The sequence below is a fragment of the Ovis aries genome, chromosome 1 (assembly GCF_016772045.2).
Source record: "Ovis aries strain OAR_USU_Benz2616 breed Rambouillet chromosome 1, ARS-UI_Ramb_v3.0, whole genome shotgun sequence".
Classification (NCBI taxonomy): domain Eukaryota; kingdom Metazoa; phylum Chordata; class Mammalia; order Artiodactyla; family Bovidae; genus Ovis; species Ovis aries.
Genome location: NC_056054.1, coordinates 240074205 through 240088021, shown reverse-complemented (window position 1 = coordinate 240088021; position 13817 = coordinate 240074205). Strand labels below are relative to the sequence as shown.

Here is a 13817-nt window from a genome sequence, read left to right as displayed (position 1 = left end):
AACTCTAAGAATAATATGTTAGTTCCAAGAAACTGATTGCATCATTTCAGTGGATCAGACCAGAAAATCAGGCTTGAGATCATGATTTATCATTCCTCGTAAATTTTCAAATTTACCACTTGGTTGGTGAAGCATGCATGCTTTGGGAGCTGAAATTCTTAAAGTCTTACAGTCATGCCCTCATCAATTTAACTTAAGACTTTACTAAACTGGTTTTAATATTAGAGCAAGGAGTAAGGGAAGTTCCTATTTTTAAAAAATGGAATTATTCTGATGTCATCAAAAACCTCACAGTTTTTCAGGCATATGTACAAGACAATTATGTTGCCAAAGTGTGAAATACAGCTAGTTTCATAGCCAGAATGAATAATGTCTAATTCTCCTGCAGTAAACAATCAGATTCACCAATCTGTATTCTCCAGACAGCCAAGTCAAGCCTTGCTTTTCAAGTGATTCAGTGCACACTGGAGACTTTAGAGCATAGGAAGGAGCTGCAGGCAGAGCCCTTCTCCCTGAGGAACTGAGTGTAGGGGCCAAGAGGGCAACTTAGGATGATGCTGCTTTTAAGAAGAAATAAATAAATTAGTACTTACTGCTGCTGCTGCTGCTGCTGCTGCTAAGTCGCTTCAGTCGTGTCCAACTCTGTGCAACCTCATAGACGGCAGCCCACAGGCTCCCCATCCCTGGGATTCTCCAGGCAAGAATACTGGAGTGGGTTGCCATTTCCTTCTCCAATGCATGAAAGAGAAAAGTGAAAGTGAAATCGCTCAGTCGTGTCTGATTCTTCACGACCCCATGGACTGTAGCCCACCAGGCTCCTCCGTCCATGGGATTTTCCAGGCAAGAGTACTGGAGTGGGGTGCCATCACCTTCTCCATAGTACTTACTACTTTTCTTAAATCTAGAACTGAAATGTTCTGCATTTTGAAATAAAATAAGGGTGCTCTAATTTTTCACTCTAAAAAAATCTCCAACGCTGGAACTACACTCCTCCTTGGAATTGTCCACTCTGGTGGCTCAGAGGTTAAAGCGTCTGCCTACAAGGCAGGAGACCCAGGTTTAATCCCTGGGTCGGGAAGATCCCCTGGAGAAGGAAATGGCAACCCACTCTAGTATTCTTGCCTGGAGAATCCCATGAACAGGGGAGCCTGGCAGGCTATACTCCATGGGGCCACAAAGAGTCAGACATGACTGAGCGACTAACACCCAAATTTTACTCCAACAATGATTTAAAATAAATGTAAGTACCTAATTCTCAAATAATGTGGTAGGAAGAGTGCTCATCATCCTCAGAGTTTCAAAAATATTGTTATTGAGTAACCACGAAGTGGGCTTCCCAGGTGGCACTAGTGGTAAAGAACCTGCCTGCCAATGCAGGAGGCATAAGAGACAAAGGTTCAATGTCTGGGTCAGGAAGATCCCTTGGAGGAGGGCACAGCAGCTGACTCTAGTATTCTTGCCTGGAGAATCCCATGAACAGAGGAGCCTATTGCGCTACAGTCCATAGGGTCAGATACGACTGAAGTGACTTAGCATGTACACACAGCCACTGAGTAACACAGCCTGCACTAGGCCCTGGGAACACTGAGATAAATAACAGGAAAAGTCACTGAGAACTTAGAGGGCAGCTAATGGTACTGACACAATATGACACACTCTGTGTATGAGACAAGGGAAGCTCAGCCTGGGTGCTTGGGGAGGGTGTTAGGGAAGACATCCTTCTACCAGAATCACTTGGATTGTGTGACTAAATTCACTGCAAAATGGGGCTGGGCACTGAATAAGATTAAGACACTAACCCGAATTATGACTTACATGTCTTCGACGTCTTAGAAATAAGGGACAGGGGTCTGATTGTCAGCATGCACTTTATTTCTTCACTCATATACCACTGGCTCTTTTGCAGAACACCCTAGCTAAAGGTGCTGTGAAAGAACTGGCCACACTGCATGGCACCGCGTACACCTATGGCCCAGGAGCTTCAACGATCTGTAAGTCTCAGCTTCAGAGCCATGCAAAGGCAACAGATGGTCCCCAGAGTCTTTCCTTTCTATCATTTAAAGCATGTGACTTTTGCCTGAGAGTGAATGTTTTATAACACATGTAATCAGTTTTCTGTTTAGAAGACAAAAGGGGGCAGGGAATATCCCTTTCAACTCATCTTCTCTCTGTAAACATCTACTGAGCATCTGCCCCCATGCCAAGTCCTCAAGAGGTGCCGGTGGAGAAAGGAAGGCAGGACAGAGAGAGGGCAAGAGGGAAGGAAAAGGGAAGGAGGGAGACCAGAGCCATCTTCCAAGAGCCCACAGCAGGGAAGCAGGAAGAGTTCATGGCCATACAGGTGCATAGTGCTGAGACAGAAGGATGTACGAGAACAGAGCACACCCCAAGACTAGCCAACCCACCCCACAGTATCAGGACGGTTTCCCAGGACGATGACACAGAAGCTTTATCTGGAAGGACAATTGGTGGGGAAAAGCAATAGGGGAAAGGTTTTCTTGGCTAAACAGACTGAAGTTTCAGGCTACTTCAGGCTTAAGCTGTTTTCATGGGGCGCAAGCAAATGGCAAAAGAGTTAGTTATAGGCTGGACCCCAGGGCCTTGGGTGCTACAGTTTGATTTCACTGAGAAGGAACATACTGCAGGTTCCATTTCCAATTTCTACATATATTTGCCTTTGCATGATTTTTTTCTGCCCCAGGCCTTAAGGGACCAGAAATATAAGGGAGAAAATGGCCAGCTTCACCATCCATGGCCTTCAATGCAGTTGGAGACGCTCCAATCATGAGCGGTGTTTTTTTTTTTTTTTAAGCGTCATGTAGAATACAGTTTTCTGTATTCTTGTCCTTCATTAAACTTCTCTGTGTCAGATGGGGTATACTATTTTCTTAAGGGAGTTCCATTAGAAATAACTCATCTATTCACATACTGTGAACTTCATAGAAGTTTTATTCAGGCCAGTTCAATGAGATTTCTTTTTCCGTTATACCATAAGCCCTTGGAGGGCAGGGGCCATGTTTTCCTTTGTCCTAGTATTTCCAAAGTTGAGCACATGGCCTGCTGCTCAATGAAAACTCTACAACTGTGGACTGAATGAATGAATGAACAAGTGACTGAATAAATGAATGACACCATAACTGTCACTGAATGAGTAATTGAGTGAATGTCCTATCCATGCCAAGCCATATGCTAGATGCCAAAGAAACAAAAATGAAGACCCAGCTCTGCCCTTGAGCTGCTCCAGTTCCATCGTTCAGTACAGTTTCAGTGAGGCTCAGAGTCCTCCCCTCTCACCAGTCATCATGCAGTTTCCCTTCTTTTTCTAGGAGATACACATTATTTTCCCAGGAACTATACATATGTTGTAAACAAGTCACAAACTATGTGAGAGTTTACCACAGCATAGAAGCACACTGAGTATATATATATATAACTGATTACATCCTGAAGTATTAAACACATCACTATTACCATGTAGAGCTAAGAGGTAGTCTTCCCAAGAGATAAGATTGGACTAATCTTTAAAACAGCCCCCATAGCTTTTGTGATCTTGGTGACTAGAAAATTTCCCTACCTGTACTATTTTGTGCAATGAAACATTTGTAATTATAAAAGAAAGCTGGCATGATTTTATTTTTTTTTTTGACATGATTTTAAATCTCCTTCCTAGATTTAAATTGTTTTCTCCCCTTTGATTTGCTCATTTCAGATCCAGCTGCTGGGGGCTCTGATGACTGGGCTTATGACCAAGGAATCAAATATTCCTTCACATTTGAACTCCGGGATAAAGGCAGATATGGCTTTGTCCTCCCTGAATCCCAGATCCAGCCAACCTGTGAGGAGACAATGCTGGCCATCAAATACGTTACCAGCTATGTCCTGGAACATCTGTACTGAGCTAGATTACTAACAGCTTGATTTTTGAATATTTGTTCTCTTTCTCTTCTATCCTGAATTCCTACTTTTGTGGGCCTGGATTTTTTTTTTTTTTCCAGATCCTCATCTTTCTTTTAAGCTTCTGGGTCTGTTAAGCTACTTGGATCTTTAATATTGATCATAATAAAAGTGAATCAGGATAACTGAAAAACCTGACAGACTGTCTGCTTCTTTGAGGGGAAAAGATATGAACAAAGGACTAAGCAAGCTGTGCACAACCAATGATGTAGGTCAGCCTACAAGGAGTCGAATTCGCTGGGGTACTGACAATCACGGCAGATTGCAGAGATGTCCAGGCTATAGTGGCAGGCTGATGAGGAAGAAGTAGGAGAAATTTAGGACTGTAAGATATGGTATAGATGAGATGGTCCCATCACAGTTTAGCTTTCACGTCAGCTCATTCAAGTTATTTTCTGAGCTGTTTACTACATGCCAGTACTTTGCTAAGCAACTGAGGACCAAGCAACGAAAAAGAAAGAACACATGTCTGCCCTCAATGGTTGTACAGGCCATTTGAGATGACAGACATGAAACAAATAATGATTTAACTTATTATGTAAACTAAGATCATGGTACTTCATGGCAAATAGACGGGGAAACAGTGGAAACAGTGTCACACTTTATTTTTCTGGGCTCCAAAATCACTGCAGATGGTGACTGCAGCCATGAAATTAAAAGACGCTTGCTCCTTGGAAGGAAAGTTATGACCAATCTAGAGAGCATATTAAAAAGCAGAGACATTACTTTGCCAACAAAGTTCCATCTAGTTAAGGCTATGGTTTTTCCAGTGGTCATGTATGGATGTGAGAGTTGGACTATAAAGAAAGCTGAGTGCCGAAGAATTGATGCTTTTGAACTGTGGTGTTGGAGAAGACTCTTAAGAGTCCCTTGGACTGCAAGGAGATTCAACCAGTCCATCCTAAAAGAGATCAGTCTTGGGTGTTCACTGGAAGGACAGATGTTGAAGCTGAAACTCCAATACTTTGGCCACCTGATGCAAAGAGCTGAATCTTTTGAAAAGACTCTGATACTGGGAAAGGTTGAGGGCAGGAGGAGAAGGGGATGACAGAGGATGAGATGGTTGGATGACATCACCAACTCAATGGACATGGGTTTGCGTGGACTCCAGGAATTGGTGATGGACAGGGAGGCCTGGAGTGCTGTGGTTCATGGGGTCGCAAAGAGTCAGAGACGACTGAACGACTGAACTGAACTATTATGTAATAGCTAGTGATTTAATTTATATCACTGATCTGAAGTAGAGGAGAAATCTCAGGAAGCGCTGAAAACTGAAGAACAATTATCTGGATGAACGGAGTACCACTTCCAGGCGCTATTAACTATGCAGAAGCTATAAGAAGAAAGCCACAAAAGGTGGAACTCAGAACTGAGGGAAGATGGGGCAGGTGTAAGGGCTGAGGAGGGAGTTGGGGATCATATCAGGCAGGTTCAGAGGTCAGGTTAAGGGTTTAGGACACTGGTCTAAGAATAAAGAAAAGCATTTTGGATCCTTAGAAGATGGATCCAAAAAATACTGCTGCAATTTGGTCAAAGAGTGCATCTATGATTTCCTCTAGGAGTTTTACAGCTTCCAGTCTTACACTTGGGTCTTTAATTCATCTTGAGTTTATTTTTGTATATGTTTTTAGAGAATGCTCAAATTTCATTCTTTTACAAGTAGCTGTCCAGTTCTCCCAGGACCATTTATTGAAAAGACTGTCTTTTCTGCATTGTATATTCTTGCCTCCTTTGCCATAGATAAATAAGTAAAGAAAAAAGGAACAAATGGGACCTAACTAAGCTTAAAAGCTTTTGCACAGCAAAGAAAACCATCATCAACAACAAAAAAAGACAACCCAATGAATGGGGGAAGATATTTGCACATCATTTGACTGATGAGGGACTAATACCAAATATATGTAAAACTCAACAACAAAAAAATGAACAAACGGGTTAAAAATGGGCAGAAGAATGAAACAGGCATTTCTCCAAAGAGGAAATGCAGACAGCCAAGAGAAACATTAAAAGATGCTCAACATCGCTAATCATCAGGGAAATGCAAATGAAAACAATGAGATATTACCTCACACGTATTAGAATGGCTAACATCAAAAAGAACACAAAAAACAAATGTTGGCAAGAATGTGGAGAATAGGGAACACTCCTCCACTGTTGGTGGGAATGCACGCTGGCGCAGCCACTGTGGAAAACAGTATGGACGTTTCTCAAAAAACTAAAAATTGAACTACCATATGACCCAGCAATTCCATCCCTGGGTACATATCCAAATATAAACACTAATGTGAAATGATACATGCCACCTCCGTGTTCACAGCAATACTATTTACAGTTGCCAATACACTGTAGCAACCTAAGTGTCCGTCAACAGACAGAAAAATAAAGATGTGGTTCATATATACAACAGAATAGAGCTCATTCATAAACATTAATGAAATGTTGCCATTTGTACCACATGGTAGATATGGAGGGCATTATGCTAAGTGAAATAAGTCAGACAGAGAAAGACAAATACTGTACAATATCACTTATATAAAAAATAAATGAAAAAATACAACAAACTAGTGAATAAAACAAAAAAGAAGGTAAGTTTGTTCTCACAACAGAGAACACACTAGTGGTTACTAGTGGGGAGAGGCAGAGAAGGCAATGGCACCCCACTCCAGCACTCTTGCTGGAAAATCCCATGGACAGAGGAGCCTGGTAGGCTGCAGTCCATGGGGTCGCTAGAGTCGGACACAACTGAGCGACTTCACTTTCCCTTTTCACTTTCATGCATTGGAGAAGGAAATGGCAACCCACTCCAGTGTTCTTGCCTGGAGAATCCCAGGGACAGGGAAGCCTAGTGGGCTGCCGTCTATGAGGTTGCACAGAGTCAGACACGACTGAAGTGACACGGCAGCAGCGGCAGCAGCAGCAGCAGGGAGAGGGGAGCGGGGAGGGGTAATATAAGTGTAGGAGGAAAAGGGGGTTATTATGGGATGATATGAAACCATGTGTGTGAAACTTCTGAAACCTGTAAAACAGTGTAGAATTTAAAGAATCTTTCATTCAATTAAAAAAGAGCAATAAGTGACTATCCTGGTGGTCCAGTGGTTGAATTCATGCTTCCAGTGCAGGTACGTGGGTTCAATCCCTGGTTGGAGCGCTAAGAACCCACATGCCACAGAGCATGGCCAAAAATTAAAAATATAAATAAAAATTTTAAGAGAACAATGAGAAGCCATTGAAGATGTTAAATTGTAAATGACATGATCAGAGTTTTGGGTTATTAAAAAACACCAGTCAGGCTACAGTGTGGAAAGTAAATTGGAAGTGAAATAAAAAGGTGCCAGGGACCCTGACTGAACCAGCTGGGCCTAAAATAAAAGAGGAAAAAATAACTCTTTGACTTGTACATCAAATATGACTTGAAATTTTCCAGAATTAAAACTGAACATGCTAATAATGCAGAGTATTGTTGTCATTGTTCAGTCACTCAGTCGTGTCTGACTATTTGCAACCCCATGGACTGCAGCACACCAGGCTTCCCTGTCCTTCACTATCTCTCAGAGTTTGCCCAAACTCATGTCCATTGAGTCAGTGATGCTATTCAACCATCTCATCCTCTGCTGCCCCCTTCTCTTGCCCTCAATCTTTCCTAGCAGCAAAGTCTTTTCCAGTGAATCAGCTTTTCTCATCAGGTGACCAAAATATTGGAACTTCAGCATCAATCCTTCCAATGAATATTCAGGGCTGATTTCTTTTAGGATTGACTGGTTTGAACTCCTTGCTGCCCAACGGACTCTCAAGAGTTTTCTCCAGCACCGCAATTCAAAAGTATCAATCCTTCATCACTCAGCCTTCTTTATAGTCTAATTCTCACATCCATATATGACTACTGGAAAAACCATGACTGGGACTACATGGACTTTTGTCAGCAAAGTGATGTCTCTACTTTTTAATACTCTGTCTAGGTTTGTCATAGGTTTTCGCCCAAGGAACAAGCATACTGTGCAAATTTCAAATTTTAAAATATAATAATGTAGGGAGGGAAAGATGGCGGAGGAATAGGACGGGAAGATCACGTTCTCCCTCACAAATTCCTCAAAAGAACATTTCAACGCCGAGCAAAATCCACAAAACAACTTCTGTAGGCTGGCAGAGGACATCAGGCAACCAAAAAAGCAGACCATTGTCTTCAAAAACAGGTAGGAAAAAATATAAAAGACGAAAAAGGAGACAAAGGAGGTGGGGAGGGAGCTCCGTCCCGGGAAGGGAAGCCCGTCCCGGGAAGGGAATTTTAAGAAGAGAGGTTTCCAAACACCAGGAAACACTCTCCCTGCCGAGTCTGTGGCGAGCCTTGGAAACACAGAGGGCAACATAACAGGAAGGAAAAATAGATAAATAATTAAAACCAAGAGATTACAAGCCCACCAGTAACTCCCCCAGCGGAAAAGCAGCACAGACGCCTGCATCCGCCATTGGGAAGTGGGGGCAGGGCAGGGACGCGCGGGAGGCGCGGGCTGCAGTGCTTTGTAAGAATCGGGCAGGAACGCCCCACGCTCCACCAGAACGATCTAACTTGGGCTAGCAAACCAGACTGTGGGATAGCTACCACGCGAAAAGCTCGAACATAAGACACCGCCAGGACCCAGCACAGAACAAAGGACGGAACGGAAAAAGCCGGCTGCAGACCATTCCCCGCCAGGGACAGGCAGCCAGAGCCGTAAGGACTGGAAAGGGGCAATTGCAGACCCGGAGAGACTTTACTTACCTAACTGCAAGCAGGCTCCTTTGCTAAGACTTCTGGGGGTGCTGGACAGTCACAGTCTGCCTCACGGGGTGCGCCAGCGGTCCACCCAGAGAGCTGAGCGGCAGCGGCGGAAAAGGTGACAAGCCGCGGCGGTTGCGCTCGCCAAACTCCTGAGCTACTCGGACCTGGGAAGGGCACAAAGCGCAGTCCCAGCCGCATTTGTGCCTCTGAGGGCTGCCTGAGGGCCGAACCTGAGCGGCTTGGACCGGGGAAGTGCACGCAGCCTAGGGCCGGCCCCAGACAGTTCCCGGCTGAGCATCGTAGAGCCGGAGCGGTTTGTGCGCCGCGAGGAAGGACAGGTCAAGCGGGGCAGAGATACTGTGTGCACACGACAGTGCTATTTGTTTGCAGCATCCCCCCTCCCCACAGCGCGACTGAACTAGTGAGCCTAAAAACCAGCAAACAGAAGAAGTTAAACAGAGGGAACCACCTTGGAAGTGAGCCCACAAGGCCCATAACATCAGAGAAAAGCAAGATATATTTTTAATTTTTTAATATTTTTAAAATCATTCTTTTTTTTGCCTTTTGCTTTTTTTTTGCTTTTTTTTCCGAGCTTTTTTTTAATTGTTAAGTCTTCTATTTCTCCTCTAATTTTTATTTCTATAACCTAGTATTACTATTTTTTTAAAAAAAAAAAAAAGACTTTTTTTTTTTTTTTTTTTAAGGCAAACACCATATATACTCTTTGGATGGTTGTTGGTGTTTTGTTTTGTTTTGTTTTTTTGTTTGTTTGTTTTTTAATAACTTTTTTTTTCTTTCTTCCTTTTTCCTTCTGCTTTTCTTTAATATTGTATCTTTGAAAATCCAACCTGTACTCCAGATTTTTAATCTTTGTTGTTAATTTTGTACATTTAAAAACCCAAACTTCACTACCCAAGTTTACCTGAGAGCGAGATTACTGGCTTGTCCACTCTCTCCTCCTCTGGCCTCTCCTTTTTCTCCACCAGGTGGCCTCTGTCTCTTTTCTCCCCCATCTCTTCTCTATCCAACTCTGTGAATCTATGTGTGTTCCAGACAGTAGAGAACACCTAAGGAACTGGTTACTGGCAGGATTTGTCTCTCTCCTACTCATTCCTCTCTCTTATCCTCCTGGTCACCTCTGTCTACTTTCTCCCTCTCCTCTTCCCCGTATAACTCTGTAAATTCCTCTGAGCGGTCCAGACTATAGAGCGCACATAAGGAAGTGACTACTGGCTAGCTTGCTCTCTCCTCTCTTGATCTCACCGCATCTCATTCCAGTTACCTCTAACTACCCCTCCATCTTCTCTTCTCCTTGTAACTTAGTGAACCTCTCTGAGTGTCCCTCAAGGTGGAGAAACTTTTCATCTTTAACCTAGATGTTTTATCATCGGTGCTGTATAGATGGAGAAGTCTAGAGGCTACTGTGAAAATAAAACTGAAAACCAGAAGCAGGAAGCTTAAACCCAAAGCCTGAAAACATTAGAGAACTCTTGAATTCAGGGAACATTAAGCAATAGGAGCTCATCAAAAGCCTTCATACCTACACTGAAACCAAGCTCCACCCAAGGGCCAACAAGTTCCAAAACAAGACATACCACGCAAATTCTCCAGCAACACAGGAACACTCCCCTGAGCCTCAATATACAGGCAGCTCAAAATTATCCCAAAACCTTTGATGTCTCATAACCCATTACGGGTCACTCCACTGCACTCCAGAGAGAAGAAACCCAGCTCCACCCACCAAAACTCCAACACAAGCCTCCCTAACCAGGAAACCTTGACAAGCCACTGATAGAACCCCACCCAAAGTGAGGAAGCTCCATAATAAAGAGAACTCCACAAATTATCAGAATATAAAAGGCCACCCCAAACGCAGCAATATAACCAAGATGAAGAGACAGAGGAATACTCAGCAGGTAAAGGAACAGGAGAGTTGCCCACCAAATCAAACAAAAGAGGAAGAAGTAGGGAATCTACCGGAGAAGGAATTCCGAATATTGATAGTGAAAATGATCCAAAATCTTGAAATCAAAATGGAAACACAGATAAACAGCCTAGAGACAAGGATTGAGAAGATGCAAGAAAGGTTTAACAAGGACCTAGAAGAAATAAAAAGAGTCAAAATATAACGAATAACACAATAAATGAGATCAGAAACACTCTGGAGGCAACAAATAGTAGAATAACGGAGGCAGAAGATAGGATTAGTGAAATAGAAGATAGAATGGTAGAAATAAATGAATCAGAGAGGAAACAAGAAAAACGAATTAAAAGAAACGAGGACAATCTCAGAGACCTCCAGGACAATATGAAACGCTCCAACATTCGAATTATAGGAGTCCCAGAAGAAGAAGACAGAAAGAAAGATCATGAGAAAATCCTTGAGGAGATAATAGTTGAAAACTTCCCTAAAATGGGGAAGGAAATAATCACCCAAGTCCAAGAAACACAGAGAGTCGCAAATAGGATAAACCCAAGGCGAAACACCCCAAGACACATATTAATCAAATTAACAAAGATCAAACACAAAGAACAAATATTAAAAGCAGCAAGGGAAAAACAACAAATAACACACAAGGGGATTCCCATAAGGATAACAGCTGATCTGTCAATAGAAACTCTTCAGGCCAGGAGGGAATGGCAAGACATACTTAAAGTGATGAAAGACAATAACCTACAGCCCAGATTACTGTACCCAGCAAGGATCTCATTCAAATACGAAGGAGAAATCAAAAGCTTTACAGACAAGCAAAAGCTGAGAGAATTCAGCACCACCAAACCAGCTCTCCAACAAATTCTAAAGGATATCCTCTAGACAGGAAACACGAAAGGGTGTATAAAACCGAACCCAAAACAATAAAGTAAATGGCAACGGGATCATACTTATCAATAATTACCATAAACGTAAATGGGTTGAACGCCCCAACCAAAAAGACAAAGACTGGCCGAATGGATACAAAACAAGACCCCTCTGTATGTTGCTTACAAGAGACCCACCTCAAAACAGGGGACACATACAGACTGAAAGTGAAGGGCTGGAAAAAGATATACCACGCGAATAGAGACCAAAAGAAAGCAGGAGTGGCAATACTCATATCCGATAAAATAGACTTTAAAACAAAGGCTGTGAAAAGAGACAAAGAAGGCCACTACATAATGATCAAAGGAACAATCCAAGAAGAAGATATAACAATTATAAATATATATGCACCCAATATAGGAGCACCACAATATGTAAGACAAATGCTAACAAGTATGAAAGGGGAAATCAACAATAACACAATAATAGTGGGAGACTTTAATACCCCACTCACACCTATGGACAGATCAACTAAACAGAAAATTAACAAAGAAACGCAAACTTTAAATGATACATTAGATCAGTTAGACCTAATTGATATCTATAGGACATTTCACCCCAAAACAATGAATTTCACCTTTTTTCAAGTGCTCATGGAACCTTCTCCAGGATAGATCACATCCTGGGCCATAAATCTAAACTTGATAAATTCAAAAAATCGAAATCATTCCAAGCATCTTTTCTGACCATAATGCATTAAGATTAGATCTCAATTACAGGAGAAAAACTATTAAAAATTCCAACATATGGAGGTTGAACAACACACTTCTGAATAACCAACAAATCACAGAAGAAATCAAAAAGAAATCAAAATATGCATAGAAACTAATGAAAATGAAAACACAACAACCCAAAACCTGTGGGACACTATAAAAGCAGTGCTAAGAGGAAAGTTCATAGCAATACAGGCATACCTCAAGAAACAAGAAAAAAGTCAAATAAATAACCTAACTCTACAACTAAAGCAACTAGAAAAGGAAGAGTTGGAGAACCCCAGAGTTAGTAGAAGGAAAGAAATCTTAAAAATTAGGGCAGAAATAAATGCAAAAGAAACAAAAGAGACCATAGCAAAAATCAACAAAGCCAAAAGCTGGTTCTTTGAAAGGATAAATAAAATTGACAAACCATTAGCCAGACTCATCAAGAAGCAAAGAGAGAAAAATCAAATCAATAAAATTAGAAATGAAAATGGAGAGATCACAACAGACAACACAGAAATACAAAGGATCATAAGAGACTACTATCAGCAGTTGTATGCCAATAAAATGGACAACGTGGAAGAAATGGACAAATTCTTAGAAAAGTACAATTTTCCAAAACTGAACCAGGAAGAAATCGAAAATCTTAACAGACCCATCACAAGCACGGAAATTGATACTGTAATCAGAAATCTTCCAGCAAACAAAAGCCCAGGTCCAGATGGCTTCACAGCTGAATTCTACCAAAAATTTCGAGAAGAGCTAACACCTATCCTACTCAAACTCTTCCAGAAAATTGCAGAGGAAGGTAAACTTCCAAACTCATTCTATGAGGCCACCATCACCCTAATACCAAAACCTGACAAAGATGTCACAAAAAAGAAAACTACAGGCCAATATCTCTGATGAACATAGATGCAAAAATCCTCAACAAAATTCTAGCAATCAGAATCCAACAACACATTAAAAAGATCATACACCATGACCAAGTGGGCTTTATCCCAGGGATGCAAGGATTCTTCAATATCCGCAAATCAATCAATGTAATTCACCACATTAACAAATTGAAAATAAAAACCATATGATTATCTCAATAGATGCAGAGAAGGCCTTTGACAAAATTCAACATCCATTTATGATAAAAACTCTACAGAAAGCAGGAATAGAAGGAACATATCTCAACATAATAAAAGCTATCTATGACAAACCCACAGCAAACATTATCCTCAATGGTGAAAAATTGAAAGCATTTCCCTAAAGTCAGGAACAAGACAAGGGTGTCCACTTTCACCGCTACTATTCAACATAGTTCTGGAAGTTTTGGCCACAGCAATCAGAGCAGAAAAAGAAATAAAAGGAATCCAAATTGGAAAGAAGAAGTAAAACTCTCACTGTTTGCAGATGACATGATCCTCTACATGGAAAACCCTAAAGACTCCACCAGAAAATTACTAGAACTAATCAATGAATATAGTAAAGTTGCAGGATATAAAATCAACACACAGAAATCCCTTGCATTCCTATACACGAATAATGAGAAAGTAGAAAA

At 41.6% G+C, this 13817-nt stretch overlaps 1 protein-coding gene across 1 annotated transcript in view; it reads left to right on the top strand.

The window, feature by feature from the left end:
* CPB1 (carboxypeptidase B1) overlaps nucleotides 1-10496 on the top strand; it is a 45691-nt gene extending 35195 nt beyond the window's left edge. Inside the window, exons 10-11 of the mRNA XM_004003272.6 lie at nucleotides 1907-1991; nucleotides 3710-10496. Coding sequence (XP_004003321.1) covers nucleotides 1907-1991; nucleotides 3710-3897 — 273 coding nt within the window. The 3' untranslated portion in view covers nucleotides 3898-10496. The remainder of the gene's footprint in view (nucleotides 1-1906; nucleotides 1992-3709) is intronic.
* The last annotated feature ends 3321 nt before the right edge of the window (nucleotides 10497-13817 follow it).